Here is a 27267-nt window from a genome sequence, read left to right on the forward strand (position 1 = left end):
ACAAAGAAATAAACAAAGAAAAATCTATACATATCTTCCTGCCAAAAATTTGCGTCAGCTTGCCTCATTCAATAAACATTTCCTGTATGTTCCTACAAAACCTATTGTTTTTTTTAATTTCTCTTTTTTCTTTTCTTTGTTCACTTTTTGTCTTTCTTGCTTAGTTTTTCCTAACACAAGTGTAAGTATACATTCTTACTCACCTTTGGGAGACCCAGGTATTACGCAATATATAATTCCCATGCTTTTTTTTTCTTTTTAGCTCTTTCCCCCTTTCTTCTCTAGGTGATCATTTAAACCTAAGGCTAAAGTTAAAACAAGTTTTCGTGCAAGTTCACGAATATTTTGATGGACTCTGAATGCGTGCGCAATTTTTTCCCTCATTTTTTTTCCTTTAACGTGTTTCTTTCATGAAGAAAACTGTTTTGGCCTTCACATCACTGTGGTTGCTTGCGAAAGATCACAATCGCTATTAAGTATAGCAGTAATACTGACGCTCGGCTGGGAAAGTAACTACTTAAAAAACAGGTAGGATGAACGAATTTCCATATTATTTAGTTTTCTCAGAACATTTTATTCACTTTAATATTAATTATATGGTTCTAACAGACTTTTCTTGTGAACAGTTTTAGAAGATTATGTACTGGCTGTAAAAATGAAGATGTTTAACATTAAAGTATCGGACGGATGAATATTCAACGGTTAACTAGAGGTAGATTATTATATTGAGAATGGGCGAAATCCCCCAACAAATTTTCGGTTCTCCCCTAAACAAAAGCAGCGAAAAGGCCATTGTTGGTAGTGACGAATAGGATAACTTCGTAAGTAGACTAAATTTCTTTCAATTTATCCTTCTAAAACAACATTATTATGATATAATTATATTACATCGAGGAAAGATACCAGTAGGGGGAACACGCCCGTTTCATCTTGTTTCGCGGCTATCCCTCGAGTTGGAAGAACATACCCGCATTATGTGTGAAGATTCGATCGGCAGCAAAGTTAGTCGTCGGTAAGTTCGGTAAGTAAAAAATATGTATTTTATGCCAATAAAAGTAATTTTCCTCTCTTGGAGAATAAAGTGGCCCCCGGTAGCGTATTCTTTAACACTTTCGCCTTTAGAGGTAGCGGGCCCGCATTCGATTCGCGATGGGAACTCTCGGTTGGAAAATTGTAAAAGCTTTTTAAGACCAGCCATGCTAAGTAAGATTTTCCCTGCGTAACTCACCTTTTACCTACCTTCCTCATACTTTTCTTGCCTAATTCTGCGGGTACTGTGATCTTCGGCCGACGTTATCCCTTATACATGACGGGCTAACGGCCACATCCCTTACATGGCCATAGACACCGAAGGCCCAGAAACCTCATTCCTAATCCTAATATATTATTTATTGTAATTACATATAAATAATAATAAATACAAAATATAACTCTTTCCCTTTTTCTATAAATCTTTCACCGATCGCCCTTAATAATCCAATAGCATCTCTTGTGCCCTTACCTCTTCTAAACCCGAACTGCTCCTCCTCAACTTTTTCATTTGTTCTTCTGTTCGAAAACACCGAAACATATGTCAATTTCTCTCCGGAAAAAAGAAGGAATAACAAACGCCATCGACATGAAGAACAAGATTGTATGATGTTACTTGCTAATATCTCTTGTCTTTAGTTCGTAGAAAATGGGAAAAGGTGATATGAAAATGTATTAATTATATTGCTAAAGGAACAGATATTATCATGTGAAAAAAACAGGTCATATTCTGTGTAAAAACGCTATAGAAAAAAATCAAATACATGAAACATAAGCATATTGTTTGTTGTTGCAAATGTCCACCACTTTTTACTTTTTTTCACTCTATTTGACCTGATGATGCTTTTATTCGATGCAGCGTACCAAAAAACCTATACTACATAGACACCTTACATCCCTATTTCAGGCAACAAAGGAACTCCGTTATTTTCGCCTTCCCTCTCCAAAATATTTTTCCCCTAGAATTTTCATGGACTCTTCGGTTTTGTAACCCTCATGTCTAAGGCGACGTATTACTAAAGTTTCGTGAATGAAGGAATTCTTCATTTTTAAAAGTCTCTTTTACTTGTATATACAATCGCTACATATTCAAAAATTAGCACAATATCGGTGCACCAGCCTTCCCCTTATTTCTCTAGGCCTATATCTCCAGAACGGTTGAGATCGAGGGGTTTTCCCTCTAATGGGTTTAACTGTACACAAAAGCACTTCACTTGCGCAAAAACTCGTCCACAATATCGTGTCACACTTGAATCGTTTTCCTTGTGAGACAATGTGAGACGTGGATCTATGAGATCTGAACCACTTGCACTTCCAATAAGAATCGAATCCGGTTTGGGAACATTATTTTAAAATCTTATCCCTCCTTAGGACACGTATTTTAATCAAAGTAACAATGATAAAAACTGCAAATACCAACTGTTTTCAAAACTGTTTCCTTTTAGACGGTTCGAAGGTGTGGACATGTGTACCGGACAAATATAAAAACAATCATTCTGCTTTATATACCAGATTATTGAGTTGTACGTTCCATGGTTGTGCCCTTTTTGACTAAAGGAGACGATGCGAAATGAAGGACGATAATGGCATGAGTTCTGAAATAGCATTACTCATATTCTAAGCACGATTCGAACTCGTGGTAGACAGATCTTCTGATTGCTAACCTAATGTCTTAGACAGCTTGTTGTATTTTTCTATATGTTTTTACTAGTTGACAGGGATGTACGCAGGAATTTATTTCGGGTGGGGTCTAAAGCGTTCCGGGGGTGTCCAAATACAATTTGAGGCTAAATTATATGAAAATTTCTAAAATTGATCCTAAAAGTAGACTACATTTACAAAAAAGTTGGGATTTCGGGGGGAGGGGTTTCGGACCCCCAGCACCCACTCCCTGCGTACGCCCCTGCTAGTTGAAATACCCCTTCTTCGTGCAGGAAAAATAGGCTTATGGCAGGTACGCTATTTGAATCACTCACCACTTACAACACACATTTTAATGAAACTGTAATAACAAAAATCCATAATGTCAGCCCTTTCCAACCCTACCCCTGACCTCTTTTCATCTCCGTATCGGTGGGGGTTGAACTTGTACTGAAACGGCATTAGGAGTACCACTATTCATCACAGCGAGTTCAAAACCTATGGATTGGACAATTATATCGATCGTTCCTGATTCTTTTTACATGTTACTCTCTTTCACTAGCAACCTGATCCCCACATGTCAATAAGGGATTAATTTGGACTTAAATAGCATCAATAGTGTCAGTATTCATTTCAGCAACCTCTGACAGTATGAATTGGATACGAACGTCACTCATTCCCCCTTTCTCATCCCCATCCCAGTAAGGGATTAATTTGGGCTTAAACGACATCGGGAGTGTTAATATTAATTTCAGCTATCCCGAAAACTATGGATTGGACACAAATACTGATATTTTCTTCTTTTCTTTTTTTACGTGTCAGCACTTTCCATCCCTCCCCCTCACTCCCTCACACCCCATGCAGAAAATTGTCAGGTAATAATCATAAGGCCCTGGGAGATCTAAGGTAGATAATCATGCCAATTATCATTTTAATTGATTCAGTAGTTATTGCGTGCACACAAACTCGTATTTGCTTATATACGTATATATGAGTACCCACCACTTTTATGGCATACTGCATTTGTCAGTAGCAAACCTCTGTGCCACTCAGCTAGTTTATTTACTAACAATACTCTCATAAATTCACACTTGCTTCATATGTTAATACTCCAAACTATTTTTCAACTTCGTCTAATTTCAGCATGAACTCTTAACCACAGATACCATTGCATGGTAGCTGGTAAAAAAAAAAAATGCTAAAAATTTTGTTGCAAAAATATGTATCTGTGTATAAGTCTTTACTAGTATATGAGTCACAAATAAAACTTTCTGTGTCACTGTTAGAAATATGTGTATCAAAATTGGAAATGAAATGAAATGAAATCTTTCAGTTTTACGTTCCACAGGAGAACAACAGTGATGGTGAAAAATGAATAAAATGGTGCAATGAAGAAAGTGGGAGAAAACGGGACAGCGCCGAGAAAAACTCTCACATACTGAGTTTGTCTACCACAAAGCCCACTTGGCGCGAGCTGGGATTGAACACGTGTCAAAGTTACGAAAAGATAAAACAACAATTGATAATGTTTCTACTTAATAGTACAGGGCAAGTCAAAATGATAAAACACGAATTAAGAAACGTATTCTGTGAAATCTAATAAATATATGTTATTGTGAAACATGTACTGAGAAGGGTAACTTGTCAAAGTTTTCCTCAAACACATCGCAAGTGTTCTATGTGAGCACCTCGCGTAACACGGCACACATCAAGCCGATAGTCTATCTCGTGCCAAACGTTTTGTAGCATGTTTTGCTCAATATCAGCAATGGCTGCAATGATGCACGGCCCGAATCTCTGAAATGTTCATACCACTTACGAATGTCCTTCCCCGCAGGCGGGTCTTTCCAATGTTTGGTTCGGAAATCCCGTTGCACTCTAATTACACACTTGTTTACATGATAATCAAGCACACAGAAAGATCTTTGTTTTGCAATCCATATTCCTTAATTGCTAGCTGCTGACTCTTAGCGGTAGAAAGTGTAAACTAAACTTTGATCCTGAAACTAAACTTTGGTTGAAACTTGAGATCCTGAATCGCTTACAGAAAGCCGTTTGTCACTGTCTATTCATATTTCTGTTCTATTGTGCTAAATGTTGAAACCGAAAATCATTAATTTGAACCACTTCTCGTTTGAATAGAGAGTTAACAGAAAAGATGGAGCCTAAGCCAGGTAAGCTCAATCAAATGCAAAAAAAAAAAAAAAAAAAAAAAAAAAAAAAACTGCATCTCGATATCTGAACGTTTTTGCTTATAGAAATCAGTATTGAAACCGGAAGTAAAGTTCAACTACTTCCTGTTTTAGTAGAGTGTTGTCGATAGTCATGATATGTTGTCTTGAGACGTTGATTCATTTGTAAATAAAAAATAGCTTATCACTTTCTGTTTCCTGTTCATGTCGATAAACATTGAAGATCCGGTTTGAATACAAGGTTAAAGGAGAAGATTAAACCTACTCTTTGGACATTGAATCAATTGCAAAATGCATTTCTTGATAACTTTTACCATTTTTGCTCTACAAAAATATATTGAAACCGAAAGTAATAGTAAATTTCAAACCATTCGGGTTTGGTAGAGTGTTGTAGAGAGCCATGATATGTTATCTTGATACGTAGTGATAAACGTTAAAACCGAAAATCTCTAATTTTAACAACTGCCGGTTTGAATACAGATTTAATGGAGGAGATAGAACCTATTCTATGGATGCTGAATCGATTACAAGAAAACCGCATCTTGATAGTTTTTGGCATTTTTGATCTACGGAAATAGGCATGGAATCCGGCAGTAATACGCGTAGTAAATTTGAACCACTTCTGGTTTCGGCAGAGTGTTCTAGATATTCGTGATATGTTGCCTTGAGATGATGAATCTTACTTGAGTTGCAGAAAAAACGCTTCTAGCTATGTTTTCGTTTTCCTTTTATATTAATAGACAATGCCTTATATATCGAAACCGGAAGTAATAGTAAATTTGAACCACTTCCGGTTGTAAATAGACATGTCTTAAAACGTTGAATTGTTTGCAAAAAGAGCGCTTTTCGCTATGTATTACGATTTATGTTCTATGGAAATAAACGTTAAAATCGGAAATGGCGAATTTGAACCACTTCTGATTTGAATAGAGGGTTAACTGAGGAAGTGGAACATTTTTTTTGGACGCTGAATCGATTGCAAAAAATCACTTCTCGATATATCTTACTATTTTTGCTCTGATACCAGTAGATAGACAGACGGGCGGACAAAGCCGTTCTATAAGACTAATACTATATGTGTGTGTCTGTTATCAATTTTTTCGCATAAAAATAAAAGCGCCATTACCGGTAAATGTCCTACACAGAGAAATCCTCTTCAGATCTGATAACCTACCAATCCCCCCTTTTTTTTATCAGTTTTCGACTCAGATGAATTATCGGGAGGTCAAAATGTACACATGTATCTCATAGATTGTAAGAACGCCTTGGGTGCATGCAACCATCATTACATATCAGTTATGCGGGCTAACATCAGAAGATAAATGACAAGGACATTCTTCGTCTGTCTCTTTTCATTCACGTTGTGAATTAAGACTCGGCTCCAACAGATGCTTACATCTAATAAATTAATTACTAATTAATTATATATTTTCCACATTTATTAGAATAATTTTATTTAAAACTTTCTCAAAACTAGACCTAATACATACAAAGAAATTTCAGATTGAGGTTCAGGAAGTCAAAATATATAAAAGTCAGGTACTTTCATGCAGAAAAGACATAAAATATTTAAATTTACTGTCTAGTGTTATTTGATTTTGTAGGAAGTTTAACCTTTATCAGCTAAAGTAAAGGGAAATGATAAAACCATTATTTTTTTTTTTCGAAATGAAGCTTAATCTTATTTCTCACGACGTTATATGAAATGAACTAATCATCACCATTATTATTATAGGTATTCTGCCTTTATTGGCAGGTCGTTTGCCGCAACTAAGATGATTTCATACTTCATGCTTCATAGTCTTCAGTCAATCTTTTCGTCTTCATGTACTATTTTTTTGTTTTGTTTTGATACCGTTCATTAACTTAGCTTCCTTCGTCTCTCCCTCTCTTTGCTTTCACTGCATTCTCTAGCATGTCTCTCATGATACAGTTTCTTCTTAGCCAACATCCCAACCAGCTTCTCTTTCTCTTTCCAATCCATATATATATATATATATATATATATATATGAAATTGACTGTTTGTGACTTCATACTCTTGACCCATCCGACTGATCTTGATCAAATTTTCAACATAGATGAGGTTCGGGAATGGGATGGATTTTATCATTTTAATTTGATGGTATAACGTAGGTAAGGGGAGGGAGGAAATATATAAAAGTGATCGAAAATGACCGATGATAGTGTCGAATCTATTTTTCGGGGTCACTGAGATGAACAGTGACACTTCCGATGCAGCTTAAATCCAAATTAAGCCCTGCAACTTGGGAGAGGGATATATATATATAGAGAGAGGGTTGATTAATTCGTGTGTCAATTTCATTTGTTCGCTGTGCAAAAGTGGTATTAGGTAAAGCCGTGCAATTTGGTCTAACTTTAGAGAAGGACATAAGTTTTGTTTCGCCATAGAAGCATACAGATGACCTTGAGAACCCATTTGACATGATGAGGTACGGACTTTGCGTTGTTTTCAGTGTATTCAAATGTGTTCTCAAGATGACCTGTGACCTTGATCTGACCGTGACCTCTGACCATGACACTTGATTGACGCATATTTGGTCGGCTTGTGACATAGAATCATACCATACAGCTTTCTCTTTGTTATCACTTCGATTTACGTTTTTTCAGGCTGTTTCAGAATTTACCATTGCAGTCCCATAAGGAAAAAATCGAAATTTGACCTTTGACCCTATATCTCTTCAATCTTTAGTACGAGTGGCATGCTTCTATGGCGAAACAAAACTTATGTCCTTCATCTAAAGTTACGCCAAATTGCACGGCTTTACCTCATACAACTTTTGCACAGTGAACAAATCAAATTGACACACGTATTAATCAACCCTCTGTGTATATATATATGTATAGATAGATAGATATATAAATGATCGATAATGACCGATATTAGTATCGAATCCATAGTTTTCGGTGTCGCTGAGACGAACAATGACACTTCCAAAGTCGTTCAAATTCAAATTCAGCCCTTTATGTCCAAAGGGAAACGTATTCTCCCCGAGCAACGAATGGTTATTTTGCCAGTAATATCTAAAATTGTTATTTTCTCCCACACCATTTCCTACACTCTCTCATTCATTTTCTCTTTGACCCAGCTTATTTTTTTTGCATTCTTTTCAACATTCATTTCAAGAGTTTCAACTGTTTTCCATCACTTTTGTGTAATGTCAATGTTTCTACCCTATACAATACAATTCTCCATACGAAGCATTTTAAATATACTCCATAGTTCTGGATAATCACAATAACATTTTAAAACACATTTTTCTGACCAGAACAAAATGAATTATTAAAAATCGTAAAGTTTTAAATAATTAATTTTGTTCTGGTCAGAAAAATGTGTTTTAAAACGAAGCATTTTATGAGTCTTTTTCTAATGAATATTAAAACTAATTATGAATTAGAAGTAAACAAATAAATTAAACAAGTAAACTTGCCATCTCACTAATCTGACAGTCTAGAACTACATGAAAGCAATATGGTAAAGTATCTACGTATACTTGAAAATAAATCTATTTCATTTTAAAACCTGAAAGGACAATTAAAAGTATAGCTTGTAAAAAAAAAAAAAATCAAGGAAATTTTAATTTCAATTAATTTTACTTTTATCATAGATTTTAGAAATGGTTTTATTGTCCATTATTTTAGGCGAAATAAGGACCCTTCTTTTGTAATCTTTGTTTCGACTAAATACATAAATCTTGTTCATACTATTGTATCTTATGAAAGTAGATGACAACAGTCTTGATTGAGTAGGCTTGTTTGTATGTGGTATTAAATCTTCATGTCATTAAACCATTAAAATATTGTCCTCTCATTATTTCTTAAAAGCCTTGACTTTAACTCATTCAGTAACTTGACAAACTAGTTTTGTAAATAGCTGGCGGGTGAGCAAATAACAGAAAGTGAATTAATTTCTCGTAAGATTCCCGATTACCTTATTCTGTCAATAACTAATGGAGGTCACGAAACAATCAACATTCTTTTGGTGTTGAAAATCATATTGCGAAATAATTTGCTTCCTGGGATAACTTTTTGGGTATGAATAAAATAACAAAGTAATATAATTGACAAATTATTTATTTATATAAATACTAGGTCTTGGTTAAGTTTTTGATTCTGGGAATGCGAGAGTTAAAATCATGAAAATTGATAATAAAAAATTATTACCTTCTCTAATTATTCATTAAAACATCTTGGCAAAGATCTGTTAGAGTAGTGGTTTCCCAAAAATCGGTGTGAAAAATGGTCCAGGAAGAAGTTACACTATTTTGGACAATCTGTAATGTTTCCGTGTTTCGTCTATTGTAACGAAATAAAAATATTTCGTTATAATTACTTCAATCTCAAAGAAAATCTCTTACATACTGTGTTACCTTCACGGGTATGTCCTTTTGCTCAAGATGATGAAAATGAAAAGTGAATGGTAATAATAAAATAAATGATAACAGGAGAATATGCTTAGAGTCAAACTACGACAGACAAACCTTATTACTTCTAGCCTAAAATCTTATACTGTCCAACCATACACGACAGTCTACTCAAAGAAAACTTAACTTAAAATGTAAGGTAGAAACATTATAATCTAATCTATTCGTCACGGTTCAACTCGCAAATAGCTAAACAGGAACGTTAAACTCTAAAGAGACCAAACAGAATTTTCTAATTATTGCAACTATGCGAACCTAATTTTCCAAGAATTAGGGTCAAGGCTAGGGTTATCAAGTCTAGTGTAGTTAGAATGGAAAGCCAATAGGAAAACGATCATTAGGAAGACCTAGGCGCAGATGGGAGGACAAATTTAAGATTAATCTTTCAGAAATAGGAATAGGAATCCAGTTGGCTAAGGACAAATGTCAATAGAGAGCTTTTGAAACAGGGCTTTGAACCTGCGAGCTCCATAAATCATAGAGTAGGTTGGTTAGTTTTCGAAGAAAGCGATTTTAATTTGTTATCAACTTTGACCAAATACATTTATGTTTGGAACACGAATGATTTTATTTGGTATATTTTTTTTTCATTGATTTTCTTGAGCCAAAATTTATATCGATCTGGTGATTTCTCACGACTTAGAAACGTAAGAAAAGATACTTTCTGTCCTCAGCTTTAATTGCACGAGAATTACAACAGAAAACACAGCAGGTGTTAGGCATTTCTACTTCACTTCACAGACACAGCATGCGCTGTACTAACACGTGTTTTCTCGGGGGAAGGGGCACTTAGTATTCGGAGAGGCACATTATTTTTACACAGTACTATTATATTTATCATATTATAGACGTATTATTTTGGTCTCCTCCGGGGGAATCTCTCAGAGCTCCGGGAGACAGTGCCATCCTAAAAACATGTCTGGAAGAAACACTGTTTCGCACAACAAACGTAATTACTGCTATCTCTCTACTCTTTTTTATACTAATGCTGTAGGATAAAAAAACTAACAAAAACGTCCCTCAAGAATTCAATGATGCTTATCTTGGTAGATGTTATGCTAAATAACACATTATTATATCTATACTAAATTGAGCATTAAAACTGAAATTATAGCTACTTTCCAGAATTGTCTTACGTCACCCTACTTACTTATTTTCATTTTACTTGTCAACAAACTAACTATAATTCAGACGACATACTTCACACGTTCTCACGAAATAGTGCCACTACATTCCTTGACAATAGGGTAGGTAATGGTGAAATTGGATCACCTTTCCACAAAACGTCAAATTGGAAGTTTTTTAATATGCTTTTAAACGAAAAGTACATCTATAATAATAAATGAACATTCATCTAATAGATTATAATGAAAAGTTTATAAATTTTATAGTTCTTACTCTAAAAATTTCACTTTGTAACAGATGATAGATCGATCCGATTTACCACAAAGTTGTGAGGTAAATCAGATCAATGTTGGGGAAAATCGGATCACGTTATTGTGATGCAGCAAATAAACTTTTTCTTACCAAGAACATTAACACAACGTTCGTAGAACCACGCTTTACAAGTCAGACACTGTATCCAGTCTCCCACCTTATGACTTTTTTCGTGATAGTAGTACTTACTTCAAAATCCACAACTCCATACTTCATTGACTGCTGTCTTATTTGACGATGTGACGTTTTCCTCTTCGACACTCTGCCTCTTTGCTTTCAATTTGTCCTTAAGAGCATGAATATGTGGATCTAATCTCAGATGCAGAGAAGATGTAGGATGTCTTCGTTTTTGCTTCATTGATGTGTTCTTATAAAGGATTCTTTGCTTTGAATCTATGGCACTTGTAGATAGGGTGACTTAGTTGTTTTCAAAGTGAAACATGATAACGAAGATGAACTCGAAATTTTATTCACAAATTTGTGTTCTGGTACAGCTGATGGATTGAATGGCTATATACCAGTAACCTCAAATCCTTTAATACCATTACCAACAGTAGCTGCCAAATTCCACGCCTGTTTGAAGATGCAGCTAAAACTTAACTTTGATATTGTCACCGGAAGGATTTTGGTGAAGTCAAGATGTTGTCTGCTGGTTGAAATATGCCTTTAATGGCTTAAAAACACAAACATCAAACCGTTGCAGAACATGTGTTGTGTGAGGTGGCAACAACAACCTTCTATATCGTATTTTTCACACACGTCTACCACATATTTACTCAACATCACTCACAGGTGAATCGTGCGGAGCTGCCGTTTTTCTTTGAAGAGATGTAAATGGAACACCAAATACTTCTGCGGCCTTCCTTATAGAATATTGTCCTTCTCGAACAGCAGCAACAGCTTCTTTCATAGCAACAACTGACCAGGAAGCATTAGGGCCATGAACAGTTTTACGAACATAGTTTCAAGGCATATGTATTACAGCATATTTTTAAATAAGAAATGAAATCTTTTGCATAACATCCCACAATTATGCAAGCTAAGTGCTCAAGAAGACGGATGAAATTGCACATGAATGTTGATGAAAGAGTTCGTGAAATGATAAAGTGAGAGAAAACTGGAAAATTTCGAGAAAATCTACGAAGACGATCTCGTCCACCACGAACTCACGTGCCCTGGGATCGAACCAGGGACTCCTGGAACTAGAGGTGAGAGCTCTACCACTGAGCCACAGTGTCCCCTATGATCATAGCAACATCATATAAGAGCTTTAAAAAATAAAACGATATATATATATATATATATATATATATATATATATACGAGTATATATATATATATATATATATATATATATATATATATATATATATAGAGAGAGAGAGAGAGAGAGAGAGAGAGATAGGTAGTTTCAATACATTCCCAATCTTCCTACAAACATCTCAAGCAAATTATAAATTCAGTGACCCGATTTTCTCCCAACTGCACTTTTCTTGTTTTTTATTTTCCTTTTTTACACAGTACGTTTAATAATTTTTGAACAACTTGTTGTACAGCCTCATGATGCATGCGTCCATGGGCGGCGATTAGGGGGGGCAAGAGGGGGAAGTCCCTCCACTTTTTTGAATGACCACTTAACTCTCTTAAATTATATCATCTATTTTTCGGTGATAGGCTAGAGTCTTCATTATTCGATTGAAAAAAGGACCAAAAAAGCTTTTCACTTCTATTTTTTTCTCAAGCCTGGAGGCATTGTAGAACACGTTACATATGCTTTCACGCTTTTACAACCTTTCGTCAAACATAATGCTAGAAACAACCAGGAAAACTAACATTGATATACAAATATTCAGATCATATCCCCCCCCCTTACTTTTAACGTCCAAACGCCGCCACTGCATGCGTCAGTGAATGGAACAATGAAAACCAAATATAATTCTCACAGTTAGAAAATAGCTTATTTTGCAACAAGGAAAACTTACATTTGTTATTTTTTGTCACTCAGAAAACACATAATGTTGTCACTAAACAATGTTGCCTGGAACTCTTCTGACGCCAAATCAACAGCGTCTTCAGTTAGTACCCATTTCTTCTGAGAGATGGCACTACAATGCGTTCCACGTCGACGCAAAAAATATTCTTTTGGTGTTCAATCACAAGGGTTGTTTGTGACTGATCAGATTTTCCCCATGGTCCGATTTCCCCGCACCTATCCTACTGCTTTCGTGGCATCATTAGCACTACTTCAAAGTTTATCAGCGATTTGTAAACATTATGACGTTCTTTAAAATATTTAAAGCTAATATTTAAAGCTCATATGTATATCAAGTTTTATCAAACATTACGTAAGGCAGAAATAATCTTAAATTCTGAAAATTTTTATCCTGTTAGTATTATCCTAGATACAGCTAAAAGTTGACAAAAATCTTCACTAGTTTTTTAGGAACAAATGAGACCTTGTTTCCTTGATTTTAAACAATTTTCAAAATAATCAGAATCCTACTTTGTAACCGAATAATACGCATTACGCATTTGATTCCAGATTTAATTCCTGGTGGTAGTGCAGAATTTTCAACGGTGACTAGCTTCGTGAGGTAATTAGGGACCTGGTTGAATTAAGGGGTAGCGAACTTTGCTGTACAGAGTCAATAGTATCGATTATGTCAATTATGTTAACTGTTTGCCGACCTAACTTTAAAATATCATTTTTCCCCAGCATACGAAGGATATTTTGAAGTTTTTCAAAAATTCTATACAACAATTCGGTATTTTTATATTTCAAAGGCATACAAAGCAAAATTATATTTAGAACTACAATATAATTAAAAATTATATTTTAGATTATTTCTTCGCATTGATAGAGGTGACAATACTGATGTTAGCATATATGAAGAAACTTTTTTTTTTTTTGTATTACCAAATTTATGTTTAGGTCTTATGTTAGCTTTCTTCACGAGTATTGTATTGTATATGCATGCGTAGTCCAGAGATAATGCTCTAGAATACAAACAGGCAAGGAGATAAGAAGAAACAGGATTTGCAAATGGCGAGCTACATCCATTGATCATCGTCCTGGATATTAGATTCACGACGTGCATAACCCATCACTCGTCCGGAAAGTGTTAAAAAAATATCTCTTGGTAACAGGCCCACAATATGGTGAGACAAAATATCATTATTTGTCTAAACGTCAAAAGGAAAATCGCGTTCATAAACCTATTACACATTTCAAATGTCATTTATTTTGTATGGGAGATAGATATTTGATTGTTTGTTTAATCAATTTCAACGTTCCTTTCAGCACCGAGTCTGTATGAGACGTTTATTTGATTATTGAAGTGTGGCATCTTTTTCCAGTTCACAGGTCATAAGACATGAATCTACAGTTTGAGGTAGAATCAAAGTATCGTAATGCATCCAAATTTCTATATTTTCCCACGGCGAATCGAACCGTAGACCAGGTATACCAAAGGCACGCGATAGCTGCTAAACTAGTTGAATCGGTGATACATCTTTCAGTGAAAAAAAAAAATCAGTTGCTACGTCCCTTTCTCAAGGCGTTCTTCTTCTTATTATTATTTTAAAATTATACTCATAAAGCTCATTTACCGACCAGAGATGGCGTAGGTGAATAAAAACTTGATCTACGACCCACTGATCCACCACTTACTGTGACCTACTCTGACCCACCACCCATGTGACCCACTCTGTGGCACTCAATTTTTGCAAAAATTCGGACCTCCACTTATCTCTTAGGATATGTATTGTAATGAAACCAATATGATAACATCCCAGTTGGGATTGGAGCCTAACTATTTACCAAAAGTCATTTCATTTGGCTTAACATTTGGATGTGATTATCACGCACACATAATTACATTCAATTTCTTATATAATAATTCATAGACTCCTATATTAGAGATGATTCAAAAATATATTTTTTCTAGTAATTAACTCCTAAAAAACCGCACAGTCTGTGTCTCGAAAACCAAGTAGCAATTCCAATTGCTATTATTACAATAACAAATATCAATATTTAAAAGTACCTGAAGTTTTTTTCTTCACTTAGGTATACGTATCTCAGGCAAGTAAATAGAAACAAATAAAAAAGGAAGAAAAATTAAGGCCTTGAAAGTAAAACGTAGACCAATTCACCAGTGTTTAGAAGATGCTGTCTACAATGCACTGAGCAGGGTGTGTCGGCGGGTCAGAATGGGTCGTAGTGTGTCACGTCCTGTTGACCCACGACCCATTGACTCATTCACAAATCTTTACCCACGACCCACTGATCTCTGTTACCGACCATGTTCGTTTGTGCTTCTTTTTTAAAGTGTTTTTTTTTTCGCATCAAAGAATATCCACAGTAAGTGGTAGTTACACTCATTCACTTAGAATCGATCCGAACTCAAAACTTAACTCATCTGATCTACAACCCACTACTCACTTCATCTCTGATACTCATTATAATTTGGTATTACGTCCTAGCTGGTGTTCAATAAATATATTAGAAATACACAAGAAAATAGCATATTTTAGCTTTTTATGTAACAAAGGTTATGATAAGTTTCATTTGTACATTAAAATGTTTATCTATATTCTAATCTATATAAAATTCTAATATCAGTATGTCTTCATCTACTAGGTCTCGATGGCAGAGATAACTAACCCAGTTCCCAAAGATATACCTCAAATAGATTATGCCAAAGCCTATGACGATGCTTTCAATGATCCTAATACTAAAGAAGCTCTGCAAGAATTAAGGGATATGGTTTTAGGTAAGTCTGTTTCTTTAAAATTATTTATATACCGTAAGACGGGGAATTTAGCACATCAGCGGTTACTTTGCACAAAATATGAAAAGAGTTGCACAGTCCTCTGTCGGTAAAACCATGAACTGTAAAGAGAAAGTTTCAATTGCTACCGTAAGATGGAACATCTAAGTGTATTTTAGCCATAATATTGGCAGTTAACTTCAGTTCTAATTACCGGGAGGGTTTGTTATTGTAGAGGTATGGAAAGCAGTCACTGTAAAAGCCGACAAAATTTGAAAGATATCACCTACAAGAATTTCCGTTAAGTCAGTTTCGTAGAATACCACTGTGTATAATGGGACTTTGAGACAATAGTTGAAATTGAAGTGTGAAATGTTTTAAAGTCATAAAAAAAGAAACTGGGAATCGAGGTTATTTGCACCGGTCGAAAGTAACCCCTTAGATAGGAAATTACTACTGCTGGTACCTCCTGTCTTCGAATTTTAGGTAAATTTCCTATTTTGGGAAAATGTCGGAATGGATTGCTTCTTAGAAAATAAATTAGGAACAGTGGCGGATCCAGGAAATTAGTTTGAAACGGGCTTCACTCAGAAAAGCTTAGTTTTTTTTTTAGAAATCACTAGACTTTTTTGGGGGTGGGGACTTGAAGCTTATACGCGTAGGAATTACTAACATTATGTTTTTTTATCAATAATAATAATAATAATAATAATAATAATAATAATAATAATAATAATAATAATAATAATGCAATTTGGGTGGGTTTCAGCCCGAGGGTCCCAAACGTAAATATTCCATTCACGGGGCTTTTTTTTTTTTTAGCTGTGGGGCATATGCTATACTATCAGAATATTGTCCTGTGCCGGCACCCCCCCCCCCAAAAAAAAACCTTTACAAATATCGATATTTCGTACTAAGTACTGGTAACAGTACGATCATTCTAATATCAGTATTTGTTGACTGCATGCAGTTTCATGTAAGAAGTAAAAAGTGTAAATACTGAAAGGAAAACATTCCAAAGAAACATTATGTTCATATGTTGAATATATTTTTTTATGTTATGCAAAGTATCCCCACCTATGAGGTTACTTTGCACCAAAGTTGCACCAAGGTCTTATGATATTTATAAATTGGAATTTAGTACCTTTTTTTAAAAATTCTAAACCTCTCCAATACATCAACACTTTTCATAATGCCAGACTACATGTAATGAGTTATAGGAGACAGGACTGTTTAAAAAGGACTCTTGAATTCGTATAAAATTCATTTGAGATTTGTAGTCTGATTTTCTTGTAGAGATGGATACTAAGACAGATATTTGGAGCTCCAGACGTCACCAAAATGAGACATAGAACAATCTCTATCTCATTTCATTTGGAATATTTCATTAGAAACAAAGTACTGAATTTACTCAAAATGCATTTCATTCCTAAGGTATGTGCATGATAGAAAAACAATTTCCTGAATATGAAAGTAGTCATGACCTTGTTGGGGGCAATAGGGAGCAACTTTATCCCTGATCACTTGGTACAGTGAACCTGTCTATGTTGACCATCATCGGTTCCATTGAAAACTGGCCAACTTAGAGAGGTGGCTAACTTACAGAAAATATGTGTGATTGGTGTATTTTTAGAATAGGATTTCTAGTATTACTTGATTGTAAAATTTTAATAAGTAATGGCACGACAGTTACTTTTAATATATATATATATATATATATATATATATATATATATATATATATATATATATATATATATATATATATATATAGAGAGAGAGAGAGAGAGAGAGAGTATTTATTCGTTTTGACGCATTGCACATTCTAATTTTGTAGGGAACTACCTCTTGTTAATGAGCTACAAGTGTTTTCCTTGGAGCAAAAGATGTTTGAGAAAATCTTAAGGGAATTCATACCTCAAATCCTCTACTACCTTTCAACAAACCGTCAGGTGCCAATAGTTGACAATTGAGATGGTTAGCTTTAAAACGTGAGAATTTTACGGAATTACTAAAGCTCCCCACTGAAGAAATAAGCCGATATAGCTAATGGTTTTTATCAAAACAGACAAGATAAACAAATACGTATGACTTTTCCTGAATTGCTGTATGTGCTTCTCCTTATTCACATCTTCCTTCACCACCCGTTTATCAGGGTACTGTTCTGGCCATTGACCTCCAAGAACAAATCGTGAAAATCCATGCTTCTTTGTATCCAGTCACAAATACAAAACATCTGTTTCTCATATGGGAACAGGAAAGAGTTAAGAAAAATAACAAAACGGTATTTTGCATGGCCAAGATACGCAGGTACCTAAATTTATAATTATCATCATAGGGTAAACATTGCTTCATTGCGGCCAACTTCCAAGATAGACAGGTGGCCAACTTACAGAGTAATAATTAACGAATATCTTATGGGGAAAATGCAGGTTCAAGACGAGGCAGGCCAAGATGAGCAGTAGGCCAATTTAGAGAACAGTAACCCGGTATGAACCTTAAAATTGTAGATTCACAGTAGTGGTTCATAGTAATGTGAAATACAAAAATATACATTTTTCCCTAGGTTTTGCAATTTGATTGCTATAAAATTAATCATTTTGTTTCAATTCCTCGCGGCACACCAGCGGTCCATTCACGGCACACCAGTGTGCTGCGGCACACCGGTTGGGAAACGCTGTTTTAGATGTACACAACATATATATTAATTAATACAGGAAAATTTTGTGTTTGAATGAACAACAATAAATACTCTTACATAATAAATTGCAAGCGGTAATTTTGACACAGATCTCATGCTAAGCTGTAGGTCCAAGTTTCATATAGCCTCGCTGCTGAACTGGACGCTAAACTCAAAATTAAATCAAAATCAATGTAACATAATTATTATTGACGCATATTGTATAACTCTATTAAGTACAGTAAATATATTAAATACTGTATAGGGTGAAAAAACAGGTAATAACACGTTTTGACATGTGTTTCGAAGAATCGAATCTCTTTCGAAAATCCAAGGGAGGGTAATTGCCCCCTTGCCTCCGCTGCAGGCGCCCATGATACGAAATGTATACTTTGCTGAAAATAGAAGTCATATTGATTTTTAAGATACAATATTTTATTTTCCATCCTTAATCTGATTTTTCTTTTTAAAAATATCAATATCTCAACGACAGTATTTTAACAATGTAGCTTAACTGTTTGAAGAAGTGTCCTAGATCCAGTATAAAAACCGCAACAGACAAGATCGCTAGTATTTGTATTTTTCATTTAAGATAATGAAATACGTTTTTAAGATGATTAGACCATTGTTTCAGGGTTCTTTTATGTTTCACCTACAATGCAAGAAGAAGAGAAGGGATAGTTCACTAAGATGCCCATATGACTCGTTGAAAACTAAATATTCACGAATTTTATACGAAAGAAGCAGGTGAAGAAAAAAAACATCACAGTTCACGTAGGGGCATTTTCTAATCTATGTATAAACATTCATGTAAATCTATGTTGATATTTCATAGAGGCGCAACATTTACAGCTCATTATTTTCCATAATTGTACGTTTCTGGAGTTTTGTGTCAAGTATACAGAAGAAGACAAAACATATTCTCAGTAGTTAATGTGCAACATATTTAAAGTTTCATAAAATCGTCAGTAATGTTAACTTACTGTGAGAGTCGCCTTGAGTTTCGAAATTCCGACTCCTCACCTTGACTAGAAAATGCATTCTAGTTAAAGATGTTTTGCACTTAAAACATAGTGACTGCATTATTATTATTATTATTATTATTATTATTATTATTATTATTATTATTATTATTATTATTATTATTATTATTATTATTATTATGAAAAGAAAAATACATGTAACTTTACAAATTACCTACATTGGATCTGAAGTGTATGATATTGATTCAATCAAATGTTATAGTTCCGTAAGATATACCAGTGAAATAAAGAAATATATCAGTATGTTTTAAAATATGATTAAATGATAACACTAGAAACATAAAAATGCAACATAGAAAAAAATATGTATTGTATACAAGTATGACACTTCACCGCCCTTTTCCAGATGTTCGTCGGATCTCAAGAGGACATCTTGAGAATACCTTGAGAAATTTCTTAAGAATCTCAATTTTAATTTCAATCTTAAGCTGGATCGCTAGCCATCTTTAGGGTTAAACCTTCTCACTAGATGGCAGAGCATATTGCGATACATGCGATGTTGCCACATGAGTTACAGATAGAAAAGTGTTTAGACACGATCGCATTTTATACATGATTTACAACAAAGAGAAATGAGAGCATTTATTTCCATTTTACTCAATACTGCCTGCTTTAAAAAATGAATTAATTATATTCTTTGATCAAAAGTGATTTTTTAACTCATGAAACGTTATGCGTATCTTTCAAACTAGATGTCTTTACGGTGCAGATTAAGAATACCTATACTAATACAAAATCATTACATAAATTTCATCTTCTGGACAAAACAGACTCTTAGTACGCTCAAGAATGGTGTTTTGTAAGCGTAATTGTAATCCTTGGTGTAAAACTTATCTCTAAGGGCAACTCTATTTGCATTTAGGGGAAAATTATATCATTTCTATGGTAATAGTTTCTTAGAAAAAGGCAGTTAAACGTTATACATTTATTTATAATTAGATACCTCTACGGTGCAGATTAAGGATACGTGTACAAATACAAAATCATTACCTAGGTAGACAGGACAAAACAGATTCTTAGTAGATTCAAAAATGTTATTTCATAGACAAAGTTGCAATCCTTGGAGCAGCTTTACTTTAGAGGCTTAAATATCATGGCTAACATCCCAGCGTTTTCTGGGCTCAATTCGACTCAAACTGCATTTAAGGGTAACGAGAACTACTTTTATGGTAACATTTTCTCTGCAAATTATAAAGATATACGTTTATCTATAACTAGATGTCTCAAAGGTGCAAATTAAGAATAAGTATACAAATACAAAACCATTACACAAATCCGATCTTTTCAACAAAACAGGCTTAGTTCCTTTAAACAAGGTATTTTGTCAGTTGTATTCCCGTGCAGGTATTTTGTAAGTTATGTTCCCCAGTGCATATATTTTGTTAAGTTGAATGTCTTAGTGTAACTTTACCAGTGTTGGGTAAGTTACTTGTAAAATTGTAACGCGTTACAAGTTACTTTACTTTCTCTTAAAATGTAACGCGTTACTTGCCCCAAAAAAGTAACTGTTACTTTACTTCGAAAGTAACGCGTTACTTTTAGGTCTGAAACTTTAAATATGTGAAAAAATGATAACTTCAATTTTCCGTACTACTATTACTACTGCTATTATTATTATTATTATTATTATTATTATTATTATTATTATTATTATTATTATTATTATTATTATTATTATTATTATTATTATTATTATTATTATTATTATTGCACGTTCTGAATCGCTTTATGTAAATGCAAGGACACATTTTTACTTGATATGTGAACATTTTCATATAATATAACATTGATAAAATGCCATACTGTGTTATTCGTGGGGATGGGCACGAGCGACTTCGAACGAGTTTTCTTTGAAACTCGTATCAACTAAAAACAGACATCTTTGAGCTCGACCCGAGAACTCGGCTCGAAAAATTTCCTCCAACTCGACTCGAGTTGGGGTCGAGTTTCGAGTCGAGTCGAGCCAAATCCGGCGTGTAGTTTCGAGTAAATTCTTCAGGTATATTAGATAGACAATATAATTATTATCAATGACACTACTACTACTACAACTTTATTATTATTATTATTATTATTAATTATAACAACACTGTATATAAACATGAAAGATAGGCGGTTTATATTTGAATACTAAAAAAAAAAAAAAAAAAAAAAAAAAAAAAAAAAAAAACTAGCTGATTTTCAACCTCTGTAGTCGTGAAGTCTACGAGTCAAGGACATTGTTAACGAGCTTCTGAATTTGGGTTGAGAGTCTAGGTTGAATATTCGGGCTCGAGCCAAACACTGTTAAAAGTTATAGGGCACTGGCCAAATATCTTCAAAACTGCTCGGCCCGGGTTTAGAATTGTCAACGACTCGAGCAGCACGGCTCACAGTTCATTCAATATCGACCCGAACCGAGAAGTGAGCCGAGCCAATAGCTCACCCAACCGACTCGACTAGAACCCTCGGCTCAGCTGAGCCGAACCCAGCAAATGGCTCATCCATACCAAGCCAGCTCGAGCCGATGTTTCACTCCAATCGAGCCGGCTTGAGCCACCTTCTCAGTTGAGCCGAGCCGAGCTGAGCTTGTTATAAAAAAAATTCTTGTGGTCTCGCTACCGAGAAGAGATGAGATGCTATCAGTGTCCCCTCTTGTTATCAACCCTAAAAGTATTCCATATTATGTTTAGCTTACATTTCTCATGGCTTTCGCTTTCCAGTGTAATCAGGCCATGATTTCAAGACGAGTTTAAACGAACGAACCATTTATCAAACTCGACTAGACTTGAAACTCGACGCGAAAAACTGAATCGGCTCAGAACTCGATTCGAGAATATTACCTTTGACTTGACTCGAAACTTGACTTGAATTCGAGTCGAGTCGAGTTTTAGCTTGACTCGTGCTCATTCCCATGCGTTAGAAAAAATGGTTGCTTATTATTATTCTGCTAAACTAATTATATAATAATAACAATGTTGTTATGTAAAATTAAAAATACAGAATATAGAGAAACATTACACTACAACTAATAAAATGAGAACATATGAACTGGGGGTTAATCAAAACTTGCCAGTAACTCTAAAATCGATACATGCTTTTTAAAGCTAGTTTCAAATTCTATAATCAACAGGACTTTAGGATAAGCAAACTGATCTGAAAGAACTCCAATATTACATACTACCAGCAAACTATTTTCTAGTAATAACGTAAGCCTGCTCATCAGAACACAGTTTATTCATATTAACCCCTTACTGTATATCGTTAATTATGGCACCCTAGTTGTTGATAAATATTTTCCACCGGGGTACTTCAGACACTTTATTTTTAAATTCTGTCAGCCATCATCCTCAGTTCTTAAGAAAAACTTATTCTTTCAAATGTTCGAACGGTAAAGTATTTTCGTTCTCCATCTTTATAAAAACAACACCAATCAAAGTAAAATAGACTACCAGTCAGTGGCGGCCGGTGGATTGTGGTTTCGGGTGTTGCAGTACGAACGATAAGAGACAGAAGATATAAAGTTGACTCATTGACTAATCAGCATAACTTTAGATACAAATGCTATGTGACATGTTAAATTAAATAAAATTCTGTTTTTAAAATATAAAAAATGCAGAACATTTAATCCGACTAATCACCTTAATTAATTAGTAAGTTCATTCTTCTCTCTTTGATTGGAGCAAATCTGTCTAATACATGCTGGTTGAACTCTAGTATTTTTATTGTCAGATCTTTTTCGATGGAAAGCATAACCAATGGTGATAACCTTTCTTGGGACATTCAATTCCTTGAAAGTGTCAATTCTTTCTCATGTGTAAAAAAACTTTTCGTCTTTTGCTGACGCCATAAGCACAGTTAATATTAATTTCAGAAGCTTTGTAGATTCACTAAATATGTCTTCTAGATTATTGTGAACGATTCATTCTAGCAAACTAAGTCCCTGACAGTGATCCGAATTCCTCTTCAGCGTTGACTGAAGAGAGTTCGTAACAGAGATTAATGTTATAAAAAAAAATGTCCATTGAACACACTTTACTCACAGTTTATCCAGGAAAATTTAAAATAAATTGAGAAAATGTATCTGGTGCAAACAACACTACTGCCATAAGATATCCTGTAAATTTAAACTGGATTTTTTTAAACACTCTCCTGAATTGCCCTTTGCTTGTTTTGTCTAAGCCTTAATTGCAAATTTTTCCTCAGTTGAAAGCTGGTCAATGTTTTTTGAAAGTTATTTACAGAAGTCATGGTATACAATTCATTCAGAATTTGTAGGTTATATACAGAATTAAAGCACACACAATAAAATTAAACCTAATAATTAAAAACCAAACCAGCTGATACAAAAGAGGTACTGGTATATGAATTCTGAATGTCACATATTCATACACACACACACACACACATGTGCGTAAAAGAAAAAAAAACTACATTTCAAATCATCCGTCTTGGTTGTTACGCAATGCACGATGAACACAACATACTTCCACATGAGGCAAAGCAACGCTTACCAATGTGATATGTTCTGGAAAGGAAACCTCGAAACCCGCGAGATGAAGGATCCGCATGTAACAGAAGCCAAAAATCAAAGAACATAAAAACAAACAGCACTGCCAGTTCTACACCCAGAAATGTTAACTGGGAGGGGTCCAAAGTATTTGAGGGAGGTCCAATACGTCTACATAATATGGAACCTGTCTTATACTGCACCCGAAAAGATGGTAAGTAATTCTTACTTACTGTCACCTATATTTTTAGAAAAAAAATGATAGAACAATTATTTTTATAAGAAAAGAAGAGTACATGATGAGGCGTAAAATAAAATATTTAGCCTACATCAATCGTTTCTCTGTTAAACAAGTATAGTTCGTTAAGAAAGTCTACAAATGTTAGTCAAGTTTCGAATTTTTTGGGAGGTCCGGACCCGGTGGACCCCCTTCCGTGGCTACACACTGATCATTCCTAACTAGTCCCAAATTCAATGTGGCGTTCCCCATCATACAGTTTTATGTGGAAATTATCAAGAGTATAAAATATACTTGGGGGGGGGGGCGATTCTACATACTGACTTATTAATATTTGATTCACAAATTACTGTAGAAGAAGCCCTCATTATCAACATAAGCTAAGAATTAACTTGTAAATGAGGGTCTACTTTCATTTGTTTTCTCCTTTACTAGATATTTTCTTTGTTATTTTGTAATTCTGCAATCACTTTTTTTTAATTGTCATTATATTGATTTGCTTCAGTATGGTCCCGTAATTTAAAAATATGAATGTATAAAAACAAATTCCATTTCTATTTACTAGTGAAAGAAAATTCAGAAATCTTATTTAGCGCGAAAAACCTTCTCGTTCACTGGAAACCATGCTGTGTTGCAGAAGCACTGCAACGACCAGTCCCTTTAACTTCTGAGATAGGGGAAAAGAGACTTTACATTTGCTCCAATTGCCGCGCTGAAGGAATCTGGTCGTTGTATGCTCGCTGCAACACAATATAAACTAAAGACTCTGTGACGGATTATTTTTCGCTTTTTAAAACGGATTAACGGAACGGACAGTTACAGAAGTAAAAAATATGTTATTTAAAGTGTATATATGCAAGTATTAAAAAGTATTTTTTTTTTGTTCTTCACTACTATTGATAATATTTTTTTTTCTTGAAATACTTTGGTCGTTGCGCAACGCTGCAACACTAACATTAGCCGCCACTGCTACCAGTATCATTGCACTCCTAGTTCACTCATTGAATGTATTGATTTGGAGCTGTCAAAATCTATGACAAAACCTTCCAGGTGCTTGCAATCAGTACACGTGATTTCCCTAAGGCTGTCCTCATCTTCAAAAAACAGCAAATGGCACTACAAACGCAGATGGCAGGACAATATTAAGATGGATCTCGCAGAGATTGGAATACCAAGTAGAAACTGGATGCAGTTAGCTAAGGATAGAAGTCAGTGGAGAGCTTTTGTGAACGCGGCATTGAACCTCCGTGTTTTATAGGCCATAGAGTTAGTTAGTTAGTTATTTTGATATGAGGAATCACCTCTTACAGTTTGTCGATGTAGTTCATTAACACCCTGTATATATAAACGATATATGGTTGTGTGATACAATATATCTCCGCACTAAGGATTATCAGTAACTGAAATTTCTTGCAACTTTCTTTTCATTTTTTTTTCGGTTGCGTTGGTTCTGAAAGCTCTACAAGTCTATTCACATACTCTATCCGACCTGTACGGGAGCACTGTGCAAGTAGGCTCTTCCGGTAGATAATAAGTAACGCGCGTGGCCTGTCTTTAGGCATCAGGCTACCCAACTCATTTGATCTAATGGTTGCTAGTTCAAGGTGATTCTCGACTCAAAACTTCAGCTATACAAAAAAAAACAGGAGCAAATAGTTAATATAATAATTTACGGAATCGCAATTGCTTAAATTACTAGTACTTATAAGGGTGATGGTCCTAGGTTCAATATTTAATCGTTCCTGTTCGGGAAAGCCAGATATAAGGGTATAGGGATGGTATCGAGACGAGACGAGACGAGACGAGACTTTGTACAGTCTCGGTCTCGTCTCGGTTGATAAATAACGGTCTCGGTCTCGGTCTCGCCTCGAGTAAAAGATCACCGTCTCGGTCTCGGTCTCGTCTCGGTCAACAGATGCTTGTCTTGATCTCGGTCTCGGTCTCGAGTTCCAAATCTCGGTCTCGTCTCGAAAGTCTCAAAAGTCTCGAAATAAATAATGTGAAATTAAAATAGTAAAACTATTATTCTCGTACAGTCTGTCGTTTCCGCTTATTTTTTCCTTTCATTTTGACTTAGAATTATGGTATCGTGTACCTCTTCGTAGCTAATTTGCTAGTGCTAATGCTTTCCATGCGCGTATTTCAGGTTCAATGATCAGTGGATATATCACGCTAAACCCAAATAGAACCCATATTTCACTTTCAGCAATAGACTTTGTCTCATATAGCCTCAGAACTGCGTATACAATTAAACTCTATTAAATTAACTCCAGTACTCTACAGTAGTTTATTTCCTTCCTTTGAATCAGGATTGTTCAATACCTCCTAACGGATAACGCAACACATAGCAGCACGAATGTATTTAATCGTACCGAAATTGAAACTTTACAATTTCTCATTTATTATTCAATACATTCTGTTTGACTGTCATTTTAAAAACAAAACATAACGTTCATTATCTTAACAAATAGGGTAAATTATTACTACAATATACGTAATTTGTTTGAAATTGATGAAATGTTATATTACCGTTTCACATCTCCGTGTTTAATTGACACTTTATAACACGAACGTCCTGAACCTTGTGGTGGGAGCTACTACACTCATCTTTGCTATCTGAGGTCTCGAGTTGGATCACAAAACAAATTAGATTCAAAGTCCGATGTTTCGCATAGTTCGCGTCTCATTTTAAGTGCATTCTCTTTCTTATACAAGTTCATAAGGTCGTAATGCATTACGTAAGCACATATCCAATGCCGTAACAGATTAATCTTATTCCTGAGCTCTCAACGGTGCATGCAATCTTTATTCGAGAAATCTAATCTTGCTTCATTACGTTGAAATTTTATATTGATTAAAAATTACTTGCGAAACATGGACATACAGGTAATTCGAGTTATCTGTATCTATTTTTTCTCACTCGCCAAAACAAGTCATTCTTAACTTTCTAGTTTTCTTTTGTATTAATTTTCGTAGTTTTGCTGCAACATGATGGATTGAATCGTCTAAAATATTTTTTTTCGCTCTATGATTTTCATTAAATTTTGGATCCATTTTTACCCTACCTTACCTAGTAAAAGTAATATATTTAGTCTTAGTTAAGGAACCGGTTTTTCGTATCTGTAAAATTACGAAATTATGACTTGGTTTAGTTTACCTCCGAGGTCCAGATATACTAAAATCATCACCATCATCATAATCAACCATTATCAATCCATTGCTAAATGAAGGTCTTTCCAATTCTTCTCCACAACTATCTAACTTGGGCAATTCTTTTCCAGGTTACTCCTCAGTGGCTCTTG

At 34.8% G+C, this 27267-nt stretch overlaps 1 protein-coding gene across 1 annotated transcript in view; it reads left to right on the forward strand.

The window, feature by feature from the left end:
* The first annotated feature begins 424 nt into the window (after positions 1–424).
* The window catches only part of LOC145691497 (uncharacterized), a 43680-nt gene continuing 16837 nt past the window's right edge, over positions 425–27267 (forward strand). The window contains exons 1-2 of the mRNA XM_081766906.1: positions 425–528; positions 15386–15518. Coding sequence (XP_081623032.1) covers positions 15392–15518 — 127 coding nt within the window. The 5' untranslated portion in view covers positions 425–528; positions 15386–15391. The remainder of the gene's footprint in view (positions 529–15385; positions 15519–27267) is intronic.

This window comes from Thermobia domestica, chromosome 8, assembly GCF_964235325.1.
Source record: "Thermobia domestica chromosome 8, izTheDome1.hap1.1, whole genome shotgun sequence".
In the NCBI taxonomy this organism is placed as follows: Eukaryota; Metazoa; Arthropoda; class Insecta; order Zygentoma; family Lepismatidae; genus Thermobia; species Thermobia domestica.